The sequence below is a fragment of the Vidua macroura genome, chromosome 20 (genome assembly GCF_024509145.1).
Source record: "Vidua macroura isolate BioBank_ID:100142 chromosome 20, ASM2450914v1, whole genome shotgun sequence".
Taxonomy (NCBI): domain Eukaryota; kingdom Metazoa; phylum Chordata; class Aves; order Passeriformes; family Viduidae; genus Vidua; species Vidua macroura.
The window spans coordinates 5,405,739-5,433,726 of record NC_071590.1 but is presented as its reverse complement, the minus strand read 5'-3'; the positions used below and the strand labels follow the sequence as shown (position 1 = coordinate 5,433,726).

Below are 27,988 nucleotides of genomic sequence, written 5' to 3'. Positions count from 1 at the left end.
CTGTCCAGCACTTCAGCAGGGGCCGCGCCGGGGCCGCGCGGGAGGGGCCGCGGCCGGCGGGACCCCCGGCACCCCCGGCACCCCCGGCACCCCCGGCACCACCGGCACCACCGGCACCCACCGGCACCCCCGGCACCCCCCGCGGGCGACAGAGACCCAGAGGGACCGGGCCCAGCGGGACGGCGGGGCGAGGTGAGGCGCGGCCGGGCCCGGGGCTGTCGGGCCGGCACCGGGCGGGGGGCGCCGGGAAGAGAGAGGAGGGGGTGGAGGGGGGCAGTGGGACCGCACTGGGTTCTGACGGGGACGCTGGGAGGTGCAAGGGGTGGGGGAGACCCCCCCCCCACCCATCCGGTGATGCTGGGGACGGGCAGGTGACGACCCCCAGTGATGGGGATTTGGGGGTGCGGTGCTCCTCAGGGGGCTGGGAAGCGGGGTCTCCAAAGGGACATGGATGGAAGGGATGGGGAAGGCGTGCGTGGTACTGTGGGTGCTGGGACAGCTGGGGACCCCACCGGGAGGGGTGTGCCGGGGTGTCGCCCCGTGAGGTTTGATGCTCCTGGGGGTGTGGGATGGGGTAAGGAGTCTGGAGATGAGGTGCTTTTTGGGGTACAGGGGGTCCCTCCAGGGACGCGGATATGCCAGGGGCTCCCTGGTGCCGGGGGAGTGGCTGGGGGGGCACCCACATCCCTCTTTTCCGTGCCGGGGGGAGTCAGGATGGGGCTGGGACAGTGGGTGACCCCCAGCAGTAGGATTTTGGCTGGGAAGGACGGGACAGGGATGATCCCTCAGCAGATGCTGGTGCCTTGTGTGGTGCAGGTTGGGGACAAGGTTCCCACAGCTCCTTTTCCTGCTGTGTGGACCCCCAGGCTGTGCTGGGGAGGGTTTGGCTGATGAGATTTCAAACCCTGCGGGTGTTGCACGAGGGAAGGACGGGGAGCAAGGCTTGGCAGCGGGGAGCCACAGCAGCAACTCAACCGCTTGTCTTTTGGGAGTGTTTTGTGCTTCTCCTTCCCGGATCAGGTTTGTCCCCAGGGATGTCCGGGCTGTGCCATGCAGGGGGCTGGTGGTGAGGGGTCGGGCCACGGCTCAGGGGGAGCAGGTGGCCTTCAGAGGACACAGGTTCATTCATTTCCTCCAGAGCAAGATTTCAGACTGGATGTGTCTTGGTTTGCCTGTGCTCACACTGCTGTAGGGGGGTCACCTGGGAGCTGGCAGCATTTGGGGGTGTCTCAGGTTGATGACAAACGTCAAGGACCTTCTCCGAGGGTGCAGATGCTCACTGGTTTCCTTGCCCTGGCATGTGGATTCTTCTCTGGCAGGAGCACAGGGACACCCCCGCTGGGGGGGATTTTGGGGGCAGTGTTTGTGTCCAAACACACATTGTCATCGCTCTGTCCCTCTCTGCCAGCCTCACACAGTGCCACCCTCTGTGTCTCACCTGCTTTCCCCAGAATCCCCCTGGCATCCCACCTGCCTCCCCCTGCCCCAGGACTCATCCTGACAACATATACAGGGAATGTCAGGGACTGTCAGAGCCAGAAATTGGGCAGATTTTAAGGGAACCTTTGGTCCTTGGTCACTGTTGGGAATGGCAAGCGGGGGTTTTGCCAGGCAGAGGGGTGCAGGGGTCTTGGTTGGCTTTGTCTCTGGTGCCAAGAAAATGCTGCTTTTCCCCTGGACAAAGGGTCTCGTGCCCCAGGAGCCAGACCCAGTTGTGGGTGGGTGTGTGGCACTGGGTCCTGGAGGCTGCTGGAAGTGGGAGCAGAGGGTGCTCACCCCAGATCTCTGGGCAAGGGATGCCTGCGGGGTGCAGGTCACCCTGTGGGGTTAGTGCTTATGCTGAGGGCCTGCCAGATGTGGGGGTCCCCAGTCCCCAGAGCCCTTTCCTCTCCTCCTCCTCCTTCCTGTCTCCCAGCTCCCGTTTTCCCCGGCCAGGTGGCCCGTGGCTTATATAATGTGCTCAAACCCCGGAATAGCTCCTCCCGTTACACAACCACCCAGCCAGCCACGGCGGGGGGTGGGGGGGGGGATTCCCAGCTGGATGCTCCCCCTGCACTGGCCGTGACCCCCCCTCTACCTGCAGTGCTCAGCTCCAGGGGTTGTTCACCGGGATTGTGTCCCCATTGGGGAAGGTGACCTCATTGTGACAGTCATCCCCCTGCTCCTCCATGTGCTCAATAATTGGTTTTATTTGTAGTACTGTTAGTACTCCCCTTCCTCAGAGGGGTGATGGGCCTTGGGCTGACTGTCCCTCCTCCTGACTCCTTGCCCAGCAAAGCAAATGGCCCCAGAGGTGCAAAACCTGAGGGGGCTGTTCCCCCTCTCCATCCCCATTCCTTGTTTAAGCACCTCCTGTTTGGGGAAGGTCTGGCAGGGCATTCCCAAGAGGATGAGGGAAGTGTGGCCAAAGGGGTACAGGGCTGGGGATCCCATAGGAAAACCCATCACCTGGATCTGCTGCCTCTCCACTCAGCATGGGGGGATTGCTGTTGCCACGTGGATGTGCTGCTCCTTTCCCTAATCCCTGATTCAGGAATGGGGTCACTGCAGGGGTCCTGGGGCTGTCCCTATCATGGAGTGACCCCTTTCCCACCAGCTCTTCTCCAGCCAGAGCTGAGAATGGAACTCCTCAATAGCCAACAGCTCAAGGGGTTCAGGCTGAGGGGGACTTCAGATGGAGCATTTTGGGGACAGGAGTAAATCCTGGCTCCTCACCCTCCATTGTGCCCTTTTCCCTGGATCATCTCCAGGGGATCTCTGTGCCCACACCCCTGTGTGATGCTTGTCCAGTGTGGGACCAATCCCCAACCCTGGCTCCCCCATCCCTACATCCCCAAGCCAGGAAGGAGCTCAGTTGCTTAGCAACTGTTTAGCTTCTCCACCAGCCTCCTCATCTATTTTAAAATATATATGTATTTTTATATGTGTGTATATATATATATATATATATATCTGCACAGACGTAGGTATGCACATGCATCTGCAGCTCCTGACCCCCCAGCCAGCATCCATATATTCTTTACTAATTGCTTTAAAGTCTGTCAGGTGTCAAATTCTGTTCAGGCAGCTACAGGAAAAGATGCCCTGAGCTTGGGGAAATGGGGATGGAAGCACTGGGAGGGCTGTCACCAATCCATTCCCACTGCCCCTTCCCACGGGCATCATCCCTATGCCTTGGGGCTGGAGGGCAGCGCTAACGAGCCCCAGAATGGCTGCACTTTTAAAGCTACATTTGCCTTTTTCCTCGTTCTTGAAGGTCTGACTCACAGTTTTTGGCACTGGAAGGCAGCTCCGGAGAAGGTCAGCCCAATTAATGGCAGCAACCCTGGACTTTTCCTCCTTGTAACTCCAGCTGGGTGTTCAGAGGAGGCTGGCTGCCTGGCCATGGTGTTCTGGCATATTTTGTGTCCTGGAAAAAAAGATCTTCTCCCAGCTGTCGCCACAGCCCAGACAGGGAGCAGCCTGGGATGGGGCTGTGCATGCCTGGGGACAGGGTTATACTTTTAGTCGGTGGTGGTGTGTCCTGATGAGATCCCAACAGGCAGGAGAACCATGGGGACCACCCCTCAGCCTCTCTGGAGTGACTGGAGCATCCTCACCTCATCTGGGCTGTCGCTGGCGTGTTGGAGCCGAGCTCTGGCATGCTCGGTGCACGAGTGGTCCAGGGAGCCGCCGTCCTGGGCTCCGTGCCCACATCCCGTGCCCGCATCCCGGCACGCGGGTGCTCACGGCCGCCCCGCCTGGTGCAGCTGGATGTGGCGAGAATTAATGGAGCACCGGCCGGAGGCGGCTTTAATTAGCACCGAGGCACGGGGAGGGGGCAAGATGCCCGGGGACCGCTGCCGCCTTTCCCTAGCGAGGGAGAGATACCGGGAGAGCATCCAGGCACCCGGGAGAGCATCCAGGCACTGCCGCCTCCCCGCTGCCATCCCCGCTCCCCCCGGGAAGCGGCTCCAGCCGCAGTACGGCGGCAGGGCCCTGCGGCGGCTGCTCAGCGCCGGGGGCTGCGGGCATGGCCCGGGGGCTGAGCGGGGCCCAAGGGGGGTTTCAGCCCAGCCGGCTGGGAAGGGGATTGTTCTGGGCTGGGAAATAAAAGGGCCAGAGCACTTTGGGGAAATAACACTCTTTTCCCCATAATTTTGCTTCTTTCCTTTCGGGCTGGAGTTCTGAACCCGTGAGCTGGACAAAGCCCGGGTGGGATGGCCCCAGGGCTGGGACATGGGGGCGGTCACATCCTGGGCCACCCCACCCCAGCCCACAGGGAGTGAGCTCCGTTCACAGCTCGGCTGGAAACCAGCAGCCCCAAACCCTGGCAGGGTGGCGAGGCCGGGCCTTGCACCCCGAGCTGGCAGGGCCTGTCCTGGCTGTGTGACAGGAGCACAGTGCAGTATGTCCGTCCTTCTGTCTGTCCTGGCAGTCTCTGAGCTGGTACTGCGAGTGCCCAGGTCCTCCACACCCTGGGTGTGGTTCAGCATGGCTGGGGAGGGAATGAGAGATCCAGGCATGGAATGGAGGATGGTGGTGGAGGGTGAGGAGGAGGAGAATGGAAAAGAGGGATGAAGATGGAAGATGGGGATGAGAATGGAGAATGGGGATGGGTATGGAGAATGGGGATGAGGATGGTCGATGGGGAAGATAATGAGGAAGGGGATGAAGAGGAGGAGGAGGATGAGGGATGAGGATGGAATTTGGGGATGAGAGTGAAGATTGCGATGGAAGATGAGGATGGAGGACGGGGCATCTCTGCACACTTCCAAAAGCTCTAATTCAGGTATCAGAAAGCACCTGCAAGCTGGAAAGCTGGATTGACCTCCCCAGAGCCCAAGGTGGCACATAGGAAGAGGATCAGGATCCCAAATACGTGGGCGAATGCCTGGTTAATATGGGAAAAGAGGGATTTGCTCAGGAGTCTCCACAGCAGCTCCAGCCCATGGTGCCAGGGGGTTTGGGCCCTCCTGGGTGCCAGTAAGGGAATTTGGGACATGGGAATGGATGCCAGCAACTGTCCCCAGCTACACCCTGCAGCCTTTGGGAGTGTGTGGAGACACAGATCTCACCCCAGGATGCCTCCTCTCCCTCTGGGCGAGGCAGCCAGGCAGTGGCTGCCAGTGATTGATGTTTTGTGGGTAATTACTGCAGATAATGAAATATTTAACCATCATCTTTATTACCGGGGTAGCGCTGAGCCGGGTGGGAAACTACTGCTGTTTGGCCAGGGCTGTGCTGATGGGTTTGGTGCTGATTTTGGTGCTGGCAGAGCCAGATGATCTCTGTGTGGTGGCCAATGGATTGAGGTCGTGGTGGTGGCAGCCACTCTGTCCCTGAGCTGTCCCTTGTGAGTGCAGGGCGTTGCTGGGGCTCTCCTTGTGAGGCAGGGAGAGCACAGACCCAGCTGGGGGACATGGGCTCCCTCTGCCCTGATGCCTTGTCCCCATTGTCACCAGCAGTGTAGGGCTGGCTCTCTTTGGCACCCAGAGATTTGCCTGGGGCCCCTTTGGAGAGCTGGGGGGAGGGTTGTGGGTGGGTTTTTCCCATTCCTTTGTTTCCCTGCCTGTGCTGTGGCTGAGGCAGGGGGCTGGTGGCAGCTCCCACGGTGGATATTGCTCCAGGCTGAGGGGACACTGGGATGCAGTACCATGTCCATCCCCAGTCCAGCTCCACCTTCCTGGCCCCAGGTGCAAGGGGATTTGTCCAGCTCCATCCTTTTCATGGGAACAGGGAGCATTTCCTGGTGGATCTGCATGCCTCCCCCACCATGCAGCCTTCTCTCACAGGTACCCATCCAGCTGCCAGTTTGTCTCCATCTACCTGCCCAGCTCTATATCCCACACACTCTCAAGGTTTTTCAGCAATGAATTTATCCACTGCTGGGCTCAGGATAAAATGAATTCCCACTGGGGACAAGCAAGCAGAGGCTGCTGCAGAAAGCATCCTCTCTCCTTTCCTGAGCCCTTCTGGGGGGAAAGGTTTCTAAGCAGGGAGCTTCCCCCTTTCTCTAACCTCCTTCCAGGCTTTTGGCTTCATGTCCTGATGGGAGAAAGAGGGAGAGGAGCCCCCAAGGCAGGTTTTTCTGCAGCATCTCTGTTCTTCAGCCTGGAGCCATCCTGGGATATGGAGGGGGCTGGGTTCAGGGTGGGCAGGGAGGGCTGAGCAGGGCTGTGATGTGTCATGGGGTTTGAAATGTGGGTGCTGCAGGCAGGGGGAGACCGGGGGACCCTCCAGGTGCAGGGATGAGCATCCAGGAGTGCAGAGCCCTGCCTGGCTCCTGCTGCACCAGCAGGATCTCCCCCGTGCCTCTGTGGAAATAAAGGCTCCTGGCTCCTCTCTGCATTGTAGTAAGCGGGGGCGGGGGGGGGAAGAAAAGAAAGAAAGCCTTGTAATTAAGCACTCAGCTGCTGTCCTCCCTGGGCATGCTCGTCGGGAGATAAATGACTGTGTGGAGCAGCCAGTGGCAGCAGGAAAGTCAGGGATGTCCTGTGGGGATGCTGTGGGGTGGGAGACACCTTCTGGCCAGGTTGGGATCCCCACCACCCCAGGGAGGGCTCTGAGGTATTTTCTCAAACAGCAAAGAAACCTCATCAAAGCCTCTCGTAGGTCATCTGCATTCCCACCCTGGCTCTGTCCCAACTGGCATGGCCTTGGAAAGCTCTGAACTGCCTGGTATCCTGGTGGAATGGCACACTGGGAATGACAAACCTTTCCTGGGCTTGAAACAGTGTGGATCAGTCCATGGTCCATCTGTCCTTTCTGCTTCTGTTGGGCTTAGGGATGCCTCCTTCCCTGGGCCTGTGTTTGCCCCATCCTGCATGGGCAGCATGTGTCAGCCACCCAAGGATTGGCTGCTTTCTTCATTGGAGATGACTTTCAGGCATTGTCCATCCTTGGAACAGCTTCTCCAGCAGGATCCTTGGGATAGAAACACCTCAGAGAAGTGGCTTTCTGGCAAAAGCTGCTTCTCCAAGCCCAAATCCAGCTTGGAGAGTGAAGCAGGATGCTCTGCCTTTGCTCCTGATCGTTTCTCTTTGTGCAGGGCCCCTCTAAAGGCCAGGTGGTGCCTCTGCAGCCTGGTGGAGCTGGTGGTTAAGGTGGCAGATCTCCAGTGGGAGCATCCCATGCTCGGGAGAGGGCTGGAGTGCTGGGCAGGGGAGCTGGGGCACAGCAGGACAACAGGAACAGTGAGGAATGGGTGCTCAGCCATGCACCGATGGCCCGAGGGTGCTGAGACAGGGCTGTGTCTGTCTGGTTGATCCAGGAGATTTGGGAGCATCTCCTCCCTGAGGCTCGGGGAGCATCAGCCGCAGCCTCAGCACAGCAGCGCTGCTCGGGAACAGTTGTCCTCTTCCAGGGGTTATTTTTGGAGCCAAGTGAGGACACATGGACTGTGTGGTGGAAAGAGGAGGCAGAGACACGTGAAGATGAAGGAGCAGGGAGAAGGCAGGGGGGCAGAGGCTTGCAGCCCACACTGGGTCATGCCAGAGGATGCCAGGCCATAGCCAAAGAGTGCCAGGCCATGGCCCAACAGCATCAGCAAGTGTTTGCTGCCTGAGCCAGACATCAGGATGCCCCACCAAACCAGCCAGTACTGCTGGGAAATTCAAGGGGATGTCTGAGGTCTTTGGGTCCCTAGAGAACTGTAAGGATAGATGCCTGTCCCTGCTCCAAACCCACACTGGCTGACAATGGGGTTCATGGGGTCCATGTCCTGCTGCTGCTGGGCCCCACAGACCCACCCTTGGCCAGGTTTTCCCCGTACAAGGCTGGAGCAGATCATCCTCCTCTCTTTCCCAGGGGCCAGCCCTCTTGTCAGGGTGGTGGAAGTAGCCCCAGCCTTGCTTTTGAAGCAAGGTGCAGGGACATCTAGTCACCATCTCCATCAACCTGCTTTCAAGACTGATTTTACCCTCAGGTCCTTGCAGGGTCCCCTCACTGTCATGGGGTGAGAGGGGAAGCAGGGCAGGCACTGACCCTGACTCTTTCTCTCCCTCCCAGGCAATCATGGCTCTCTACAACAATGGGGCTGACGTGCCTTCGCCCCAGGAAGCCTCCAATGGCTTCCCCCAGCCCGGTGCCTCAGGAACGTGGCACAAGGGCGAGGAGGAGGTGAGGCTGGTGGAGCCCAGCATGGTGAAGAAGGCTCACCGGGAAATCCTGGACCATGAGCGCAAGCGGCGGGTGGAGCTGAAGTGCATGGAGCTGCAGGAGATGATGGAGGAGCAGGGGTGAGTGGTGGGGACATCGAGGAGGGGATCCTTTTGACCTGTTTGCACCTTGTTCTCCCTCTTTAAAAAATAAATTCACGTGGCAAGTGTCACCATTTGGAAGTAAATCCACTTTTGGGTGAACCAAACAGCTTTGGTGGGTTGGTCTGTGGTGGGAAATGCCTAAGAGTTCATCCACTTGCCCTGCTTGGAAGTTTGGGCTCCCAGCTTGTCCTGCAGGGAAAGCTGAAGCAGGAAGGAGGAGTAAAGCTGCTCATGGATGTGCAAGTCACCAGTGCCACCTATTCTGTGCCCCACATGCCTGGGATGTGAGAACCCAGAGGAAAGCTGGGGTTTAGTCACAGGAGAGGCTGGTTTGGGGCTTCAGCTTGCCCTGTTTCCCTTCCCCTCCCCAGCTTTGGGGTGATAGGACCCCCTGCCCCCATCCTGCCAATGCCATGGCCAAGGCACTGCAAGCTGCTCCCCAGCCTTTGCTCTCCCCTTGGGAAACAAAGGGATAGGGAAAAACCCAAGGGGCTGAGGAACATCCCTTCCTGGGTGGGCAGAAGAGACTGGGGGGCCAGGAAGGAGACCCCCATCCCTGCTGGGCATGGCTGTGCTGTCTCTGGCAGCAGCCAAACATCCTGATCCCTCTGACAGCTCTCTAAAACCTGATGGATGGAGCAAATTCTTCAGCACACTTGGGTAGACGGGGACTGGTATCAGCTGGGGAGAAGGAAAATGGATTGAGGGAAGGCTTCGCCAAGGCTTTCATTAAGAGTGCAAGCGTGACCTAGAATTAAATTGTCTCACACAGACTGGAATAATGATTGTGCCTAATTTGTCATTATGGAAATAAATAAGGCTGACCTGGCGCTTTGGGGAGCCCAGAGCCTCCTGTCGGGTTCCCGAGCCCTAGTAGGGATCTTACTAGTGGTAGTAGCATTACTGCAATGGGTAATAGCAACACTGCAACCAGGATTGTTGTTATTGCTGTAATTGCTTTGCTGTTATTAAGGCTATTAATAACACTGATGATGGTGATACACCGAAATGATAATATAATTACAGTAATAATCTTGGTCAACCTGCTTAATCCTCTGCCTGCTCTTCCCCTCCACACAAGGGCTTTCCAGGGGGGTTCCATGAGAAGGGATTTGCACCCCTGAGGTTTCTGCCTGGATCAGGGGCAGCCCCTGGCCGTGGCCTTGGGGGAGTTGTTGATGAGGGCAGAGCCCCAGGATGGATGTGAGTGTCAGCAGAGGGGGTTCTGCAGGGATTTGAGCATTCCCTTGTTTCCTTAAAGGAGGATGGCTCCTCCTGCCTGTGCTGTAGCTCGCTCCAGGCTGCCTGCACTGTTATTCCCTGCCTGCAGGCTGGATTCCTTGTCCAGAAAAGAAGTGTCAGCAAATTTTCTCTCTTTCCCAAATACGTTCTATATGTTAAATGCAAAAGCAAACCCCCTCCAACAGGGTTATAAGCAGCACCAGGGGAATGCAGGAGAGAAAGGGCTGGTGATGCTCCTGCCTGCATTCCTTGGAGGTGATGGGGAGTTCCTCGCCTTGGCCTCCCCCCACAGATTTGCTAATGGCCCAGCCACAGTGGCCCATCTGTCACCTCCTGTTTGGCCTCATGTCCCCTCTCCAAGAGCACTGGCCGTGTTCTTAATATGCTGCAGCAATTGCTCATCTCGGGCAGACATCTTCCTGCTGCTGTGGGCTGGCTGATGTCCATGGGATGGCCAGGGCTGTCAGCTCTGTCCTTGTTGGGTGGCCATTCTGCCCAGCTGGGTGCACGGCCATCGAGGGAATGGAGCAGAGCAGTATTTGGGGGTGCTGCTCTGGTTTTGGGGCTCCCTGTGCACAGGTGCAAGCTGAGGGGAAGCAGCCAGGCTGCCTCCATACCCTTCCTTCTGTGTGGAGTCTGGCTGGGGAGTTAATGGGAGCCTTTCAGTGCAAATGAGTTCATTAATATTAATTCTCCTCTCCTTGCTGTTCCCCTTCATGGACACTGCAAGAGGAATGGGTGGTGCCATGTCCCTTCTTCACCCAGGGCACCCAGAGCACTGCAAGGGGCATCACTGTCCCCAGCACAGGCTGTGTGAAGTGCCAGCCTTGGGGACTGCTAGGCCTGGGCCAGGCATCCAGTTTTCTGGGCTCATGGCAGTGTGATGGAAAGGGTGGGCAATGAGCAGCCCATCTAGAGGCTGTGGCTGAGGACAGGGACACACACAGACCTCAACCCCTTCCCTCCGAGGGTGGCAGTGTGGTGGTGACATGAGGTCTCTCTCCCTTCACCCTCTTCCCTGGGATGATGTCAAGAGCATCGTGAGTCTCTCCACTGTTGGGATGTTTTAAGTTGAGGAGGATGCTCAGGTGCCCTTGTGCACAGCCACGGGATGTGGCACAGGACCACCCAGCCAGGGCTGTCACTGTCCCTTCCCAGGGACACCTCGGGGACAGCAGGAGTGCCGTGGTTTGCAGTGGCTGTTCTCAGATGCCAGGACACAGTGATTAGTGTCTCTCGTTAATAACCCTGCGGCGCCTGAGTCAGCTCAGCGGTAGCGCAGAGCTGGCACAGCTTTCAGGGCCCCAGAGCCTCAGGGGACGAGCAGGGGGAGCTTGTGATGGGACAGAGATGCTGGGAGTGAACCCCAGAATCACAGGATGCAGTGGTGGCACTGCCAAGAGGGTTTGGTGGGCACTTGCCCCAAAGCCTGGGGCGGTCACAGGGAATGGCAACTTCATAGTCATCCTTTTCTTTTCCCCCTTCTTGATGTCCCTTCTTCTGCCAAGCGCTGCTGGGAGAAGCAGGCAAGAGAGAGGAGGACATAGATAGTGGTGGCAGGGGACCAAGCAGAGGCCCTTATGACTATCACCATGCCACCTCCCCTTTTGATTGGCCCCTTGGGCCATGTGTCACTTCCAAAGGTATAGAGTTCCTCAGCAGGTCCATGGGGAGCCCATGCTCCAACCACAGCAGGCCTGACCGTGTCTTTGCCCATCCAGGTACTCCGAAGAGGAGATCCGACAGAAAGTGGGGACCTTCCGGCAAATGCTGATGGAGAAGGAGGGTGTGCTCACCAGGGAGGACCAGCACGGGCGCCAAATGTAAGTCAGGCAGCTTCCAGTTGGTCCATCTGTGTGTCTCATCCCAGAGAGGCACGTCCTCGATTGCCTCTGAGTATCAATGGCAGGTGGGTGGGTGGATGAGGGTATATCTAGGCATGACTGGATGGACATGGAGAGAGTATAAAGAGAGGGATGGATGGATGGATGGATGGATGGATTGGCTTTGAGTCAATGTTTGTTTGATTTGATGGTTGGTTGGTTGGTTGATTTGGTGGTTTGATGGCTGGTGGTTGATTGGTTGATTTGATGGTTGGTTGGTTGGTTGGTTGGTTGGCTGTTCAGTCAGTTGGAGGCAGGATTTGCCCCTCTGAGGCAGTATCCTACCTCTGGAGAGGTTAAAGGTTATCCTGCACTGGTCATTTGGAGACCTCTGGGTGCTGTGCAGAGGCCAGCGTTGCAATGCTCCTGTCCCAGAGGATGAAACCCAAGTGCAGAAGGTCTCAGTGCTTGGCTCACCCCACCAGCCAGGGGCAGAGACCTCATGGAATAAGCTCCTCCAAGGAGATCCTGTACTGTTCTTCTAATCACTCCTCACAGTGCTTGGTCCTGGGGGGCTGCCTCTGCCCTGGAAGGGAGCTTAGGGCTCAAGTTTGGTGTCCAAAGCAGCCCAGCTCCTGCTGGGACATGCCAGTTGCTGCTCCTGCCCTGCACAGGACTATTCCCTGCCTCACCAGGGTCCACTCCGGCTCGATGATGATTTATCAGTGCAGTGCTTAATGGCCCAGGCAGCATGGCTGGCCCGGCGTGCACCATCCATCAGCCTGGAAACCAGGTCACTTGGGACAGGAATAGATGCTTCAGGTTCACTGAATATTAATGCTTCATTAGGGTCAGGAAATCAGGGCGAGGGGGGAGGCAGGGAAGCCATGGCAGCAGGGAGAGCCTCCCTCACACCACTCTGCTGGCACACCAGGCAGGGTGGGACACAGGGACATGGCTGTGCCCTGCCTGGATGGGGCTCATGGGCTTGGGACAGCATGAAACATTCAGGATCCTCCTCCAGGCAGGGAAAAACAAGGCATGGGGAAAACCAACCTGCCCAGTCACTGAGCATCACGCCTGAGGTGTTAACAAGTGGCCTTTGCTGGTGGGGGCAGGAGTCATCTCCAGGGCATCTTCCTGGCAGGCTCGTTAGGGCCAGCACTGTAACGAGCATGTGGGGAAGCCAAAGGTGCCTGAAAGTTACCCAGGCAGCCCTGGCTGTCACCTTTACAGGCTTGGTTTTGCAAAACGAAGGGTAATCATTAAAGATTAGCCCCAGGGCTATAAATAATAGTGCTGAGCTGGAAGGAGCAGTCTCACAGCAAAGGATTGCTCGGAGGAGAGCAAAGCCAGAGGCGCTTGAGGAGGCTGGTAGGAGCTGGGTCCGAAGGAGGTGGCTCCTCAAGCAGCAGGGATCTGAGCTGCTGGAGGATATCCTGCGTGCCAAAGGTCTCTGCTGCATGAAGAGGTTGGACAAGGGGGTTAAAGGTTTCTGAGGGCAAGCTTTAAATAAACAGCCTCAGCCCTTGTGGTGGCTGGGAGAGTGCTCAGCAGAACATCTCGTGGGCTGGTTCTGCTCCAGCACCGCTCTGGGCTTTTACTGTGTGGTCCTTGGCTGCCAGGACTGTGAGTCTGAACCAGCTGGTCCTGTTTCAGAGCCAATGCGAAGGCTCAGCATCATCTGCATAACTCCCCAGGGAAAACTGAGACATCGAGCAGAGCTGTGACCACCTGAGTCCCCGGCTTTGCTCTTTGTGCTCTCCCAGCTCCAGTCTCTGTGTGCACAGCTCGGTACAGCCCAGTCCCCAAGGAGAAGGGTTTGATGGACAGGCTGGTGGGATTGCAGACAAAGGCAAGCGTGTGCTGGGCAGGGAGGGATAATTGGAACAGCACAAGGCTGGTCTTGAGCTGCTGAGCACAGCTAATGGGTGAGATGCTGGCAGCAGGCTCCAGCGTGGAGCACTGCCTGCTCACAGAGCAGAGACACATGCAGAGAATTAACCCCGCTCCCTTCTCTCTTTGCCTCTTTTCTCCCCCTTCCCACGGTTGGGTGGGTGGTTGAAAGGCTGATTCTACCTTTGGGACATGGCCAAAGCAAGAGTCATGTGGAGAGAACCCAGCAAGCCATGGTTGTGGCACAGAAGGGAGCCTGAGTCCCGCTCGAGTGATCATCCGTAACCACCTAACCAGGGGGAGGGTGCCTCGTGTGTAGTTTCGGTCCGAGACATTTCTAATTAGGTTAAACAGCCCATGGCCTGCTTGGGGCCAAGGATGCCAACACGTGCCACTGTCAGATCTGCAGCCTGGGACTGGGAGCTTCCCTTTTCTCAGGCAATGGCCAGGCTGCCAAGGGACTGATGCCGTGGGGCTGCACTGCCCCACCAGCATCGCTGAGTGCTCACCTCCAGGCTGGGAAGGGCAGAGGAGCCCACATCAGGTTTCTGAGGGCAAATCTCTCTTGGGAAGCAAGCACCTGGGCTGCTGTGGTGCTGGGCACCCTCCATGCCTGTCCCTATCTCTTAAGTTTCCTTCCAGAGCACCTGGATGTCCTTGTTTCTCCATGAGTGAGATGTCCTACATCCCCCAAGAGCAAATGAGAGGCTCCCTGTGGGTTTTGCTCCTGGGGCTGATGGCAGAGCCAGCCCAGGGAGGTGGGGGCATCAGGGAGAGGTTGGGCAGGGACTCCTGAGACTGTCCTAGTCCAGCTGCCAGGCCTCTGCCAAGCCCTGCCCACAGCCCTGGTAGTCAATGGCAACCTCATGCTGGTTTCCATGGCAGTGGGAAAAATTAATGCTGATGAAGTCACTCAGGATAGAGAGAGACCCTGATGGCTCTAGGCATGATGTCCCCCCAGCCCTTCTTCACCTGGTCCTAGGAGGGTCATTGACCATTACCTGCCTGAAGCTCCAGTGCTGAGCTGGTGGCAATTGTGGGGTGCTGGCCTCAAAGCCCAGATCATCCTGGGCAGTTCCCACCTAAATTTCCACTGCTGGTCTTCTGCCAGCTTCTCTCACCCTTATTCAGCCCTGCAACTCACCTGGGCTGACCCAGCCTCCCACTCAGCCCCAGCACTTGAGCAAAGCCAAAAGGGGCTCGAATGAGGCTGAGGCTGGGCCCTGTGGGGAGATGGTGGCCCGAGTCTCACAGTGTCCCTGTGCTGGCCTGGTGGGGATCTCTGCAGGGATTGGAGCCACAGGAATACCCTGAGCAGACCTCCACCCTGGGACTTTGCTCTGTGTGGACATCAAGGGACATGACCAAGGTCCCCTGGGGATGCTGTGGCAGAGAGAATGCCCCCCCAACCCCTGTAGCTGCATTGGGGCTGCCCCAGCTGCTCTGGTGGGAAACAGGGAATGGGGATCCCCAAAATAATCCTGCTCTTCTTCCTTTGGCAGTGTGATAGAAAACCACCACGGGGCGGATGGGGAGGAGTACGAGGTGGAGTACCCTGACTATGGAGAGGGCTGCCTGCTGCAGTGCGACTGCTCGGCCGAGTGCTACCGCGAGGACAGCGGCCACCGCGAGTACAGGTTTGCGTGGATTTTGGGGACCTGCTATGCACAGGGTCCCCATCCAGGGACAGAGGCCAGGGTTCTGTCCCTTCTTCTTTTCCCAACCTTGTCTGCTGTCTCCCACAGGTTGAAAAGACGCTCGAGCAGCTCCACCTCTCCTCCACCCAAGAAGAAAAAGAAGAAGAAATCAGGTCACCGCCGGAGCCGGTGAGTCCCCGGCTGTCCCTGTGCTGTCCCCTCTCTCTGGAGGGCAGCTCACCTCCCAGCTCAGCCCCTTGCCAGGCTCTGGAGGGGCAAGTCACCTCGCTTTGGGGGGCAGTACATACCTGAATGTGCACCCTTAGGAGGTGCAATGCATCTGCATGTATTGATACTACAATACACGTGTGTGCACACGCCTACTGCATGCACTGGTCCATGTGGGGAAGGAGCTCACTGCCACGGGGCACAGCACCAGGCAGGATGTGGCTCTGTGAAGGGTCCATCTACCCAAAACCTCACCACTTAGCCCTGGTTGCCTGGGCAGGATGCTGTCCCTAATGTCCCTTTCTTCTCTGCCTTTCCCGCGGCAGCAAAAAGAGGAAACCCGGCTCAGAGCGCAGGTGAGTGACCACTGGGCTGGGTGGGCTGTGGGGTCCCCTCTGGGCTTGCAAGGCCACTGGGCACAGGCTGGCCTCTGCCACCCACTGTCCCCCTCTGAAATCCCACTGGGAATTGGCCACCTTGTCTCCTGCTGGAGGCTGTAGAGCCCACGAGGTGGCAATGAGACACAGCAGGATTTGGGCATTCCAGAATTGAAGGCAACCAGAGCCCTTCTGCCAAAAGTCCCTTTCTGTCCCCCAGCCCAAATCCCCCAGGAAATAACTGCCATGTGATGTTCATGCATCCCATGGGGTGGTCCAGGGGAAGCAATGTGGCTGGGGGTGGTGGGACCAGGCTCCCCTGGGCCAGGGGGAAGAGGCTGGGGTGTCCCTTGCTCCCTGCTCAAGGACACCCACTTCCCCTCTAGCTGTGACAGCTCTTCACCCATCCGCAAGGAAAAGAAAAAGAAGACTGGAAAGAAACACAGACGTGACAGGTAGGATGGACACAACAGCAGGCTGGGGACAGCAGGGGTGGCTGGGGACAGAGTGGCTCGTTGGGGCTGCTCAGGTCCTTGGGCTCTGAGGGATGGGAGTTAGATGAGGATAGGGATGGACTCTGATGACTTTTCATGGGGCCATCACCTCCTCACAGCCACTGTCACCTGCCCCATCCAGCAACCTACCTTGGGGCCATCCCCCTGTCCTCCTCATCCCTGGAAACGGCCGAGCCTTTGCTCCCCGCTGGCCAGATCAGTGTATCTCCTTCATCTCTGCCTCCTCTTCATCCCTTAGGTCTGAATCGGGGTCACGAAAAAAGAGAAGACACAGGTGAGAGTGACAGCTACCAAGAGCCACCCCACTGCCACCAGCTGCCAGCTTCCCCTGCCAGGGACCCCCTGTGTCCTGCCCTCCTGCTGTCCCCTCCCCTCTGCCCATCATGATGAGCGTCCTCACCCCATAGCTGGACACTGCTGTGTGTCCTCTGCCCTTGGATGTGGCACAAGGCCACTCTGTGGGGCCCCGAATGTCCCCCAGGGGAGGAAGAAGGATCCCAGGTAGCCATGGCCAGGGCAAACCTTGACTATTGCCCTGCTCTGCAGATGCCCTCTGCCAACACTGCTATTTTAGAATGAAAGGAGTGAAAAACACACAAAGGGTGCCAGAGAGGGCACAGGGCAAAACAAGTGTCAGGGATGACAATGGGCCTGAGCCCTGAGGATGCTAAGCAGAGCCAGTCCCCCTCTTTTCTCCTGCCTGGTCTCACCAACCTGCACCTGACCTCACAGTCCTCCCAAATCCATCTGGGATCCCCACCACGCTTTGAACCTCTGAACCTTTGAACCTCTGGAGCCCAGCTCCAGAGCAGGCAGGTCCTTCCCCTCGCTCCTCCCGCAGCCTCGGTGTCTCTGGGGGGCTGGGAAAGCCACCTCCAGGTGCTGCCCCCGCTCCCGCCTCTGCAGCTTTCGGCTCTTCCCGCAGGTCCCGAAGCCCCAAGAACAAACGGAAAGAGAAAAACAAAGAGCGCAAGAGGTGAGGGGCCGGGCTGGCGGGGGCAGCGGGGCTCTCTGTGTCCCTGCGTGTCCCCCGCGGTGGCTCAGCCTGTCCCTCGGCCCCCGGCCGCCCTCTCCGCAGGTCCCGCAGCGAGTCCCCGGCCTGGCGCTCGCACCGCCGCAGCTCCTGCAGCTCCCACAGCGCCTCGCTCTCCTCCGACGACAGCGGCTCTAAATCCCCGGGCAGGTAGGGACGGTCCGGGACCCCCGTCCCCAATACCACACCAACAGCCCCCAGCCTCCGCGATGGGACCCTGTGGGGTAGAGGGCAGGGACAGAGAAGTCCTTGTGATGGACACCCTTATGTGGTAGAGGGCAGGGAGGTGGAAGGCAGAGGTGTCCCAGGGATGGGTACCCAGGGGGATGGAGGGTAGAAGGTGGGTGACAGAGGTGTCCCAGAGATGGAGACCTTGGAGGATGGAGGGCAGAGGCAGGTGGCAGAGGTGTCCCAGGGGTGAGGACCCCGGGGGATGACAGAGGTGTCCCAGAGAATGGAGACATTGGAGGATGGAGGGTAAAGGCAGGTGGCAGAGACATCCCCGAGACAGGTATAGAGTGGAGTGGGATGGTGCTGCAGCATCTCTGGAAGGTTTGGGAACATGGTCCCCAGACGGGGTTTCAATTTGTAGCTAAAGAAAGCACAAAGCACCAAGTCTCATCCCATTTCTGGCTTCGGCAAAGCCTGGGCTGCAGCCGGCGGCTTTGCAGGAGCCGGGCCAAGGGCGGGGCCGGGCTCGGGGCCGGGGCTGCCGGCAGCTGACGGTGCGGTTCTCCTCAGGCTGAGCCCCAAGCGCCGGCAGGATGGCCCCAAGGGCAGCAGCGCCCGCTCCAGCCGCAGCCCGTCCTCGCCCTCGCCCCAGCGCTCGGCCTCGCCGCACCAGAACGGGCACAAGGGCAGCGCCCAGAACGGCCGCCACAGCCACGGCGCCCCGCTCCCGGAGCCCTCGGATGTACGTAGGCTTTTCTTGGATCACTCTTCGCTTCCCTCCCCTCCTCCCTCCACAGGACTGCCCCCCTGCTCTCCTGTCCCCTCCTTCCTCACTCGCTCGGCTCCCCGCCCTGCCCAACCGGAGCACACGGGGGAGATGTGGGGTGCAGGTTGCACCTTCCCAGCACTCACCGACCCCGCGCTGGGTGCACGATCTCCCTGGGGGAGCCAGCCCATCACCCTGAGGCAGGGATCAGGGCAGCCAACAGGTCATCCCTCTCCCAAAGCCACATGTGGCCCTGCGGATGTCACCCCCCCGGGATGATGGCTTGGCAGGCCAGCATCACCTGCCAGGGTCACCACCGGGCTCAGCACCTCCCTGAGATTGATCCCAGGCAGCCAAGAAATGGCCAAAGCAGGAAAATTCTTGTTTGCCCACCAACCCCAACTCTCCCTACTGCCAAGGGGCCAGCACCAGTGCTCAGGACCCCAACACCCAGTCTGGCCACGTTAGGGTTTGGAGGGGATTTGATGCTGGATGCTCAGACTTTAGGACCTTGAGGTCCCCATGACAGGTGACATCGGAGCTGAGCATCCCCAGCTCTGCCTCAGCATCCCGAGGGTCTTGGTGAAGCCTTGGGGGCTGCTCCCTTGCTAACCCAGTGGGCCCAGGGGGGCAGCCCCAGTTTAACCAGTGCTGGGATGGTGAGGAGCCTGCTCTGGCTGAGGGAGGGCTGGAGGCGGGGCTGCGTGAAGGCGAGGCACTGCAGGACTCCACTAATGGAGCCCACACAGGTCCCCGCTTGCCCCAGGGAACTTTATTCCCACAGGTGAGGTCCTGGGCTGGCAGCACCCAGCGCTGACACCCCAACACCTGCAGGGCCAGGGGCACCCCGGGAAACGGGGCCTGGAGCCCCTGAACCCACATCCACGTCCCCTTCGCCCTGCCCAGCCCAGCACCCCCCAGCAGCACCCAGCACCCTGCCCACCTCTCGGGGCACCTCTCTGCTTTCTTCTTTCCTGTGGTTTCGGCTGGGGCGTGGGGGGGTTCGGGTGCCGAGGCGCCGCCCCCCGGGCGCCCGGCTGGCCCCGCTCTCCCCCTGCCCACCCCAGCATCGCCCAGGCCGCCGAGCTCCCTTGGCTCCCCGGCACCAGCGGGACTTTTCTCCAACAACTTTCTCTCTTTCTCTCTCTCTCTTTCTTTCTCTCTCTGGTTTCTATTTTTTATTTTTTTTCTTTTTAATCCCATCTGTGTTTTTCTTTAGCCTCCCATTTGAAAAAAACCCAAACGGTAATATACACTTCCATTTCTTGCTCAGCAGAAGCAGGGACGAGGGGGAGGGAAGGGCAATGAAACGTGCTTTTTTTCCCCGCCCCCTTGTTTTAGTTTCCTTTCTCATTATTTATTTTCTTTTCCCTTGTGATGTACAGAAATGCAAACGATATATATTTCTCTTATTTTTATTTCCCCCCACCCCGTCGTCGTCGTGTTGTTCTAGAATTTTTTGCTTTTGTGTGTGTTAATGTGGAGAAGAAAAAAAAAAACAAAACAACAAAACAAAACCAAAAACCCGATGTGTTTTCTAAATATTTACAACCGCTGAACATTGTATTTCCATTTTCTATATTTTGAACAAGGAATTTAAAAGGGAAGAGAACCCAGCAGCTCTACACTGCAAAGGAGCGAATTGCCCTTTTCCTCCTCAAATTGGCAACTGCCCGGTGTCCTCGGCTGGATCCTGCTGCCGTGGCGAGCTTTTCCTCCCCGGCTGCAGGATGAGGCCGCTGGGTGCGGGGCTATCCCGCATCCTGCATCCCGACAGGATGAGTACCCAGCCCCCTCCCCGCCTCCCGCAGACCCCCCCAAAATCTCGGGGCTCAGCCCGTGCGCCGGGTGAGCCGTGCCCACCCCAGCACCCCCAGAGCCGCCGGGAGCCAGGGGTGCCCCGGGGCGCTGCGCGGCGTTTCCTTCCCTTTTAAATACCCAGTCCTGTCTCCATCCATCCCTGCTGCCTTCCCAGCCTTCCTCCTGGGTCTCTCCTCCTCCTCCTCGCCCACACGCACCTTCCAGCCCCTCTCTTTCTCCGGTTTTCTTTGGGCCAACACAACCCGACATCCCTCGCCGTGTCCCACCTCCATCCATCGCCTTCCCTGCATGTTGTCCGGGACTTTGCCATGTTATAGAGTGACTTTTTAAGACTGAACCGCAGCCTGATCGGGTTACAGACACCAGCCAGCCACCTCCCCGCGGCCCCCCCGCTCGGCGGCCGGCCGCAGCCTTCCAATTAAAAAACAAACAAACAAACAAAAATTCTTAAAAAAGAGAATAAAAATTAGAAGTTAAAGAGACCAATTTTAAAAACAATTTAAAAAATTCTAAGAAAAGCAAACGGTATTAGCCGAGGGGTCTGGATCGCCGTACTAAAGAGTCCTTGTCTTTTTCCCATTCTGCCCTCCAAATGTGGAGATTATTGTTTTCTTTTTTTATTATTGCATTCCTGTCACTGCCAATTCCAAAGGTAGGTATTTTGTCCACCTCTGCACGTTCACTTCTGCAGATGAGCCTGTTGAAAAGCACCGTAGCTTGATTTAATGTTATTTTCTCTTTCTTTCTGACTTTCTTTCTCTTTCTTTCTCACTCCCGTTCTCTGTCTCTCATTTTGTCTCTTTTTGGTGGCTATATATAATTTTTTTTTATTTGTATGGTTTTCCCCAGTTAGCTGCAAAGCCATGCTCTTCTCTTATGTTCTTTTTTTTTTAATTTTTTTTTTTGCCCTGTCCACGTAATATTTTTTTTTCTTTCTTCCCCCCTTTTCTCTTCCCCGTCTCCTCGTGCTGTCGGTAGAATGCATTTCTGTGTCTTTCAGCCCTCCGAATTTGTGTTTGTTTCCATTCAGGGGCCGAGCACGGCTGTTCCCTTTCAGTCCCCCATTAGTGGCCGGGTAATGAAGGCGAATATATTTAGGGAGAAATAGGCGCAGTGGCTACGGGTAGAAGTGGGCACAGGGGGTTTTGGGGTGGATGGACGGGGCAAGAAATGAGAAATCTGGGGAGATGTGTGGGTTTAGCCCCTCTTCAGGGGGAAAAGCCCAGCTCAGGGAAAATACTGAGGGAGGCTGCAGCAGGGAAAGGTTTAACTCTTCCTGTGTGGAGAGAGGTAGGTCCAGCACATCCCAGTCTGCGAGGGGCAGGCGACAGCATCCCTGCCCTGGCTGTCCATCCCCACAAGTGCCCAGTGTGTGTTTTCCCTCTTAGGCTGAGTCTTTGGCAATTTGGGTTTATTCGGGATGCTTTTACCTTTGCTGCCTTCCTGCACGCCAGGGCAGGAGATTCCAGGGTTTGGGTGGGAACCCTGCATCCCACAGCCCGAGCCAAAATGGCCAGCCAGTGCCAAAATGCCACCCTGGGAAAGAGGAACCCTCTCTCCTTCTCTCTTCATCGTCCTCTTCTTCTTCATCATCTTCTCTGCTTTAATGTTCCTCTCCTGGGATGTGGGGCTGGGCATGGGCTCCCCTGATCCCCCTTTCTGGGCTGCTGATCCCCCTGGAGCAGATCCATGTCCCCCGGTACTTGCAGGGCAGCTGGGCAGGGCTGATCATCACTGCCAGCCTCCCCCTCACTGCAGCCATTGCAACAGCAACTGTTTTTTAATAAATCCCCCAAATTCCCCCATTTTGGCTGCAGTTTTCTGCTCTGTGGCTGGAGGGATTGGCTTTTCCATGGGGACAAGAAGGTGGTGGTGTGTGGAGTAGTCTGGGATGCTCAGGGACATGGAAGCTTTATGTCCCTTTTGCAACATCTTCATGGTGGTCCCCAGAATCCCAGCCCTTCACCCTGCCTCCTTATTTTTTGGGGGGAGAAAAGTGGCATTGAGAACACAGCGGGATGGGTGGAGAGAACCTCAGCCTCAAGGATTCACTGACATTCATTGGTGTATTTGGGGCAAGGGGATGGCAAGGAACTGGGATCACCAGCTCTGGGCATGGTGGCACAATCCTGGCACCATCCCAATATCCCTGAACCCCTTTTGATCCCCTCGGCTGAACTCTGCAGCGCTACCCTGTGCAGGATTAACCCTTCCAGGGATTCTCAGGGACCTGGCACTGGGCTGTGGCTGGGGGGAAGGAGACCCCAAAGCCCCCTGAGCTGGGGTTTGCCAGCTTGGTCAGGACCGGTGTTGCAGGAGCCATTTCGACCCATCTTTTTGGTCTCGTGGTGTTTGCAAAGATGGGGGGAACATCCAGGCAGCGTTTGTGGCTCAGAGGAGCTGAGATATTTGGGAGCCTCAGGGCTGGGCAAAATCCCTTGAGGTCTCAGTGAGAGCCTGGCTCAGGGCTTGGCCACGGTGGTGGCCCAAGGTTTCCCCTCCCCGTAGGAGAAGTGAGTTGGTTTGTTTTATTTCTCCTCTCTCTGGCTCTGTCTCTGTCTCTCCTCCTTCTCTCGCTCTTTCTTTCTCTCTTGCATTTTTGTGAATCTAATGATGCACTTATATTGCCCCGCTTTTCCCTTCTCTTCATACCTTACCTACTAAAGGAGGAAATGCCACTTTTTTGGTAAGTGGATGTTAACCAAGAGGGACTTAAAAAAAAAAAAAAAAAAAAAAAAGCATATAATGGAAAAATAAAAAAAAAAAGGAAGCAGAAAGCAAAGTCTGTGTTGAGTGCTGATGAGGACTTAGCAGTTCCCTGCAGAGTCACAGCTAACAGCTCAATGCGTGTCCCAGGAAGAGCTCAGTGACATTCGTTTATCTCAGTAACGAGGACATTTGTGAAGTTTTGCTTTGTTTTTTATTTATTTATTTCTATTTTTTTTAATTATTTGATTTGGATGGTTTTTCTTCTTTCTTTTTTTGTTGGTTTCTTTTATGCCTTCTCGCCCCCCCCCCCGGCCCCCTCCTCTGCCTTGCCCTCCATTGTTGCTCTGTGCCGTTTTTTCCTCGTTTCTGGATTTGTTTTAAGCCGAAAGCCGTACTATTGATAAAAACTACACGTATCGGAACATATATCTCTATATATGTGCATGCCTCAGTGTGAGCAGACCCCATCACCTCCAGCCTTCTTTGGTTCGACCCTTTCCCCTCGGCTCAGTCTGATTTACTCTCCCCCACTGCCTCACCTTCCCTCCTCTCATATTTTCTATTTTTTTTTTTCCCCATTTTCCTTTCTTCGTTTGGGTTTTATCCCCCTTTTCCCTTCCCCTTTCTTGCTCGGGGCGGGCGGGCACCAGGGTTTGCTTTATCCCCTCTCCAGGTGTTTTTTGGTGGTGGGGGGGGTTGTTTCTTTCCCTTCAAGCTCTCCCTCCCCGACGACTTGGGGCTTTCTTGGATTTATTTCTTTTCCTCCCATCCCACCCCTTCCTTTGGGTTTTTATTACGATTTAAGTTGAGTTATATTTTTTTGGCGTTTTGCATGCGGAGGTTTGCATGACCCACGTTGTTGAGGGCGAGAGGAAGGTGCAGAGTAGCGTCTGTGTAGCCTGCCTTATGCGATGTGCATTGACGTTGTGATCTGCGCCCCCGGCCCGGCGCCCCCCGTTAAAATCCCCTTTCTCCTTCTTTCTTGTCTTCTTCCTCCCCTTCCTCCTCTCCCTCCTTCTCTCTCTCTCTCCTCCCTTGCCAGAGGCCGGCCTCGGCGTCCTCCTCTCCGCGGGCCCACGGCAGGACGGAGCCGCCGTCCCCCCGCACCCGGGGGGGCCGACACGGCGCCCGCAGCCCCCGGTCGCCCACGCCGGAGCGGGCCAAGCACGGCCACCGGCATCGCTCCCGCAGTGCCTCGCCGCCGTCCCGACACCGCGGCCAGAGCAAGGGGCGGCCCCCGGCCCCCCGGGAGCCGCCGCCGCCGCCGCTCAGCCCCGCCGGCTACAGCAGCGACTCGGAGGGCTCGGCCGGCTCCCACCCGCCGGCCGGCCCCGACAGGAACCACGGCGCGCACGGCAAGAAGTAAGGGAGTCCCCGGGATGGGGTCCTGACATCCCTGCCGCGATATGGGAGCTGGGCTCGGATGTTTGGGGTGCAGCTCCCTGCGGGCAGCTTAAATCCATCCAGGCAAAGCCCTGGGGCTGAGCTGGGGAGCGGGGCTGGGTTGGGACACTCAAGGGACGGGAGTGGGAATAGGGATGGGAAAGGGACAGGAATGGGGATGGCAATGAGGACGAGTTGGCGATGGGAATGGGGATGGGGACAGACCCGGGGATGGTGATAGGGAAGGGATGGGCTTGGGGATAAGGATGGGGATAGGGAAGAGCCACAGTGGGTCAATGGTAGCACACTGTGGGAAGGGTCATCCCTGCAAGGGATTATCCCACTGCGAAGGGCAGTGCCTGGATGGCAGCATGGGATTACAGCATCCCACAGGATGTGAGATGCCAAGCCAATGAAAGCCCTGTGCTTCACAGTCAGGGATGTAGGCCAGTCAAAAACTGGTGTAATGTAGGTGTTCCTAAAGGGAACCTGGGGTCCCTGGCTGCTGTGGGGACACCCTGCCAGCCAGGACGAGGTGCGAGGCCGTGCTGGCATCTGCCTTCACAGGGTGAAGGAGCGGCACCACCGGGGCCGGCCCAACAGCAGCTCGGAGTCGTCAGCCAAGCACTCCCGGCACGCCTCGGAGCGGAGGAAGAGCCCGTCCCCCAGCCCGGGCCAGCGCAGCAGCTCCTGGAGCTCCAGCGGCTCCCTCTCCAAGTCCCGCTCCCGCTCCCGGGAGAAGAGAGCAGGACGCAGCCGCTCCCGCTCGCCCTCGCCGAAAAAGCCAGCCAGCAGGTCAGGCCCCGGGGGACAGGGGCACGGGGACACCGCGGGTGCCAGCAGTGGGCTCAGAGGGCATCGCTGCTCAGGGGGGTCCCGGCTGCCCTGGGACTCGGGGAGGGGCCGCGCCTCATTGTTGCTCACACTGGAAACGCCAGCCCCAGGTGGGAGTGTCATCCGTGCAGGGAACTGCTGTCACAGGGTGTCCCTGCGTCCCACACGGGACCCCAGCCCATTCCCTGACCGTTCTCCTCCTCTTCGGCTGTAGAGAGAAGGACAACGAGCCCCGAACACGTCATGGGGATCCCGATCCCGCCCGCCCCCGGCGCCGCTCCAGGAGCTACTCCCCCATCAGGAAGCGGAGACGCGACTCCCCCAGCTTCATGGAGCCCAGGAGGATCACCAGGTGTGTCCTGGCGTGTGGCAAAGGCTCTGCCACGGCCTCTGCCACAGCCCGGGGCGGAGCTCTGCTGCCAGCTGACCCCAAAGGGTGCCGTGGGTGGGCAGGTGGGTGGGTGGATGGATGGATGGACAATGGATGGATGGATGGATGGATGGATGGATGGATGGATGGATGGACGGACACACAGATGGACAGCAGCAGCTCTGTGGATGCACAGAGAGCTCTGAGGATGGCTGGGTGAATCAGCTGGCCTAGACAGATGGGTAACCAGACTGCCTCCAATACTGTGACCTTCTGATCTCTCCCTATTTTGAGGCATGAAAACAGGAATTAATTTTAATCCGCCTGTGCATATTCCAGCAATGTGCACGTCCGCAATCACGTCTCTCCTGCCCTCCAAAAGCTGGTTTCTCCTCCTTGGGATTCTATTGCCTCAGGATCCTGAGCTGTAAGACAGGCAATATTTCGTGCCAGACAAAACACTGTGTGCATATGTAGCACCTCGTTAAGATGCAGCACTGGCGGCAGGGCCGTGCCGAGCCGAGATTACCTCCTTCCTGACCTATTTGTCTCTCCCACTATCAGCTGGGTGATCAGGGGGGGCTGGATTTTCAGAAATCTGCCTCCCTGTGGGAGGGATTTTGTTTTGCCTGGGCAGGACTGGAGTTGTCAGGAGGGAGGACAGGAGAAAGGACAGGAGGAACACTGCAGAGCCCACGGGTTAGAGCTCCCCACAGTTCTCCCTGATGGATGCCCTGGAAAGAGAATGGGCTGGGAAAGCTGCTCCCAGCCCAGCCCAGGTGCCACTGTCTGGTTTTCCATCCAGGTTTTCCCAGGATGTCCCCAGGGAGGTGGCAGGGCTCGGCTGGAGAACACGGTCCCTGGTCCCTGTGGGGACTGTTCACCTTATCCCCCTCCCCATCCTTGGGGTGGATGGGGATGGCAGACCCCACTCTGCTCGGGCTTCAGGAGGAGCAGACCCATTTCTGTGAGGTGTAGAGGATGCTGTGGGGAGGGGGCAGCCAGGGAAACACCCCCAGCCCCCCTTGCCTGCCCCAAAGCCCAGTCAGAAGCCCCAGGGCTTTTCTTTGCCCACCTGCCCTGTCCCCAGTTCCCATCATGCCCCTCCACCATGTGGTCCTACCTCAGTGATGCCAACTTCTCCTTTTCCATTTCATCCCAAGGTCCCTCCCGGAGAGCATCGCCGCCAGCCTGGCTCCCAGGGTAACCTTCCCCCTTCCTCCTCCTCCTCCTCCTCTTCCTCCTCCTCTTCCTCCTGGACCCCTCTGTGTCTCCTCACACCTTAGGATGCCCTCAGCACCCAGCCACCCTCTGGTCTCATTAACACCAGGCTGGGAGAAGGGACAAGGGGCCGACTCCCGATGTCGCTGCCCCTGTGTCCCCCCACCCCCCTGTCCCCGTCCCTCCTCATCCTCAGGCGCCAGCGGGCCGCAGCTCACCTCCCGCTAATCCCAAACGTCTCTTTTTCAGCAGCTTTCAATCTTTGGTGTCTGGGAAACACAAAAGCCACATTAACCTGCTCACTTTCTGCCCTCGACGCTGCCTAATCCAGGACTAACACCCCGGGGGAGGGGGCAGGGGAGGAGGAGAGGGATGGTCGGAAGGGGAGGTGATGCCGGCTGCCGCATCCTGACAGCCCGCAGCCGGTCTGAGCCCGGCCGCCGGGACGCTTGGCTGCCCTGGCTGAATGCTTGGCCGTGCCGGGGGTCCAGCGCCGGACCCCCTTCCCCGAGCGGCCGCGGGGGGGGGCTGACTCAGTTTCCCTTTTCCCATTTGCAGCGCCCGCAAGCGTCCCATCCCCTACTACCGGCCCAGCCCCTCGTCCTCCAGCTCGCTGAGCACCTACTCGTACAGCCGGAGCCGCAGCCGCAGCTACGACAGCTACAGCTCCAGCCGCAGCCGCAGCCGGACTCGCAGCCCCCCCAGCCGCTCCCGCAGCCCCAGCCGCAGCCCCAGCTACAACAGCCGCAGCAGCTCGGAGAGCGCCGGCTTCTGAGCGCCCCCGGCACCCGGCCGCAGCCCCGCGACAGCCCAGCTCTGCTCCCTCCATGCCACCCGCGCCCCCAGAAGGGACGGGACCACCGGGGAGGTGGAAAGGAGCCGGGGGATGCTGAGGACGGACCTGGCAGCGGGGGAAAGCACGGACGGGAGCTCAAATGGGTCCTTGGAACGCCCTGGGAGGGGGTGGTTCCCCCCGCTCCGGGGTGTTTTGGGGTCGGGTTGGGGAAGGGGAGGTTATCTTCTTATTACTGCGAGTGCCGGGGTGGGGCGGGGTGGGGTGGGCAAGCACAGAGCGAGGGAACAAATGCTCTGCAGAGACCTTGGGGCCAGTGGGTGGGGGTAGCTGGGGACACCCCTGGGGTCCCCCTGTGCTTTTTTGGTTTTGTTTGACTGTTTTTTAGCACAAGAGCATCCCGGGGAGGTGGGCGGGGGGGGGGCAGGCTCAGCTGGAGGGTGTGATGCCAACCAGAGGTGAGCAAGGCCCTGTTTCCCCCAGCGAAGCTGTCCCCAGGGTGTCATGGGGGACAGGGGCTCTGCAAAACATTTTGGGGTCCCCCCCAGACCTGAGCACACGCCGAGCCATGGATGAACAAAGCCGGCAGCACCTGTAATTCTCTTCCCAAGCGAGGAGATCCAGGGAAAAACGCTGCTTGTCCCAGCTCAGGAGCCGGCCCTGGCACCCACCCACCCCACCCAGTCTGGGGGGCACCGAGCTGCCACCCCCGGGAGCAGGGAGCTGCAGGGCCTAGGGCTGGGCAGGGGGTGCATCCAGCCATCCTCTGGCGTTGGCATGGCCTGTCCCACCTCTGGGCTTGCAGCCCCCAGTCCCCTCCTGCTCTGGGGAAAAGTGGCTGCTTTTTAAACTGAATTATGGCAAGAGAGAGGCAGGAGGGTCCCGGGCTTGGCCCGCCGCCCGGCTTTTGCAGGATTTTGCTGATT

The 27,988-nt window shown here is 58.3% G+C and overlaps 1 protein-coding gene across 3 annotated transcripts; it reads left to right on the top strand.

Moving 5' to 3' along the window:
* Positions 1–81: 81 nt before the first annotated feature.
* SRRM3 (serine/arginine repetitive matrix 3) lies at positions 82–27,137 on the top strand. 3 transcript variants are annotated; one of them, XM_053995850.1, is made up of 15 exons: positions 82–192; positions 7,990–8,219; positions 11,207–11,308; positions 14,707–14,841; positions 14,950–15,030; positions 15,396–15,425; positions 15,833–15,901; positions 16,200–16,235; positions 16,887–16,937; positions 17,040–17,144; positions 17,736–17,907; positions 23,504–23,823; positions 24,412–24,639; positions 24,893–25,030; positions 26,828–27,137. In XM_053995850.1, the coding sequence occupies exons 2-15, from the start codon at positions 7,996–7,998 to the stop codon at positions 27,042–27,044; spliced, it is 1,908 nt and encodes a 635-aa protein (XP_053851825.1). In that variant the 5' UTR covers positions 82–192; positions 7,990–7,995; the 3' UTR covers positions 27,045–27,137. The 3 variants fall into 3 exon arrangements, with proteins under 3 accessions (XP_053851825.1, XP_053851826.1, XP_053851827.1); XM_053995851.1 differs by lacking the exon at positions 15,396–15,425; XM_053995852.1 differs by lacking the exon at positions 15,833–15,901.
* The last annotated feature ends 851 nt before the right edge of the window (positions 27,138–27,988 follow it).

Excerpts from the sequence above, each read along its gene's own strand:
- SRRM3 (XM_053995850.1), top strand. The coding sequence starts at position 7,996 with ATGGCTCTCTACAACAATGGGGCTGACGTGCCTTCGCCCCAGGAAGCC. Across the intron at positions 15,426-15,832 it reads AAACCCGGCTCAGAGCGCAG|CTGTGACAGCTCTTCACCCA; the intron begins GTGAGTGACCAC and ends CTTCCCCTCTAG. Across the intron at positions 17,145-17,735 it reads GGCTCTAAATCCCCGGGCAG|GCTGAGCCCCAAGCGCCGGC; the intron begins GTAGGGACGGTC and ends GGTTCTCCTCAG.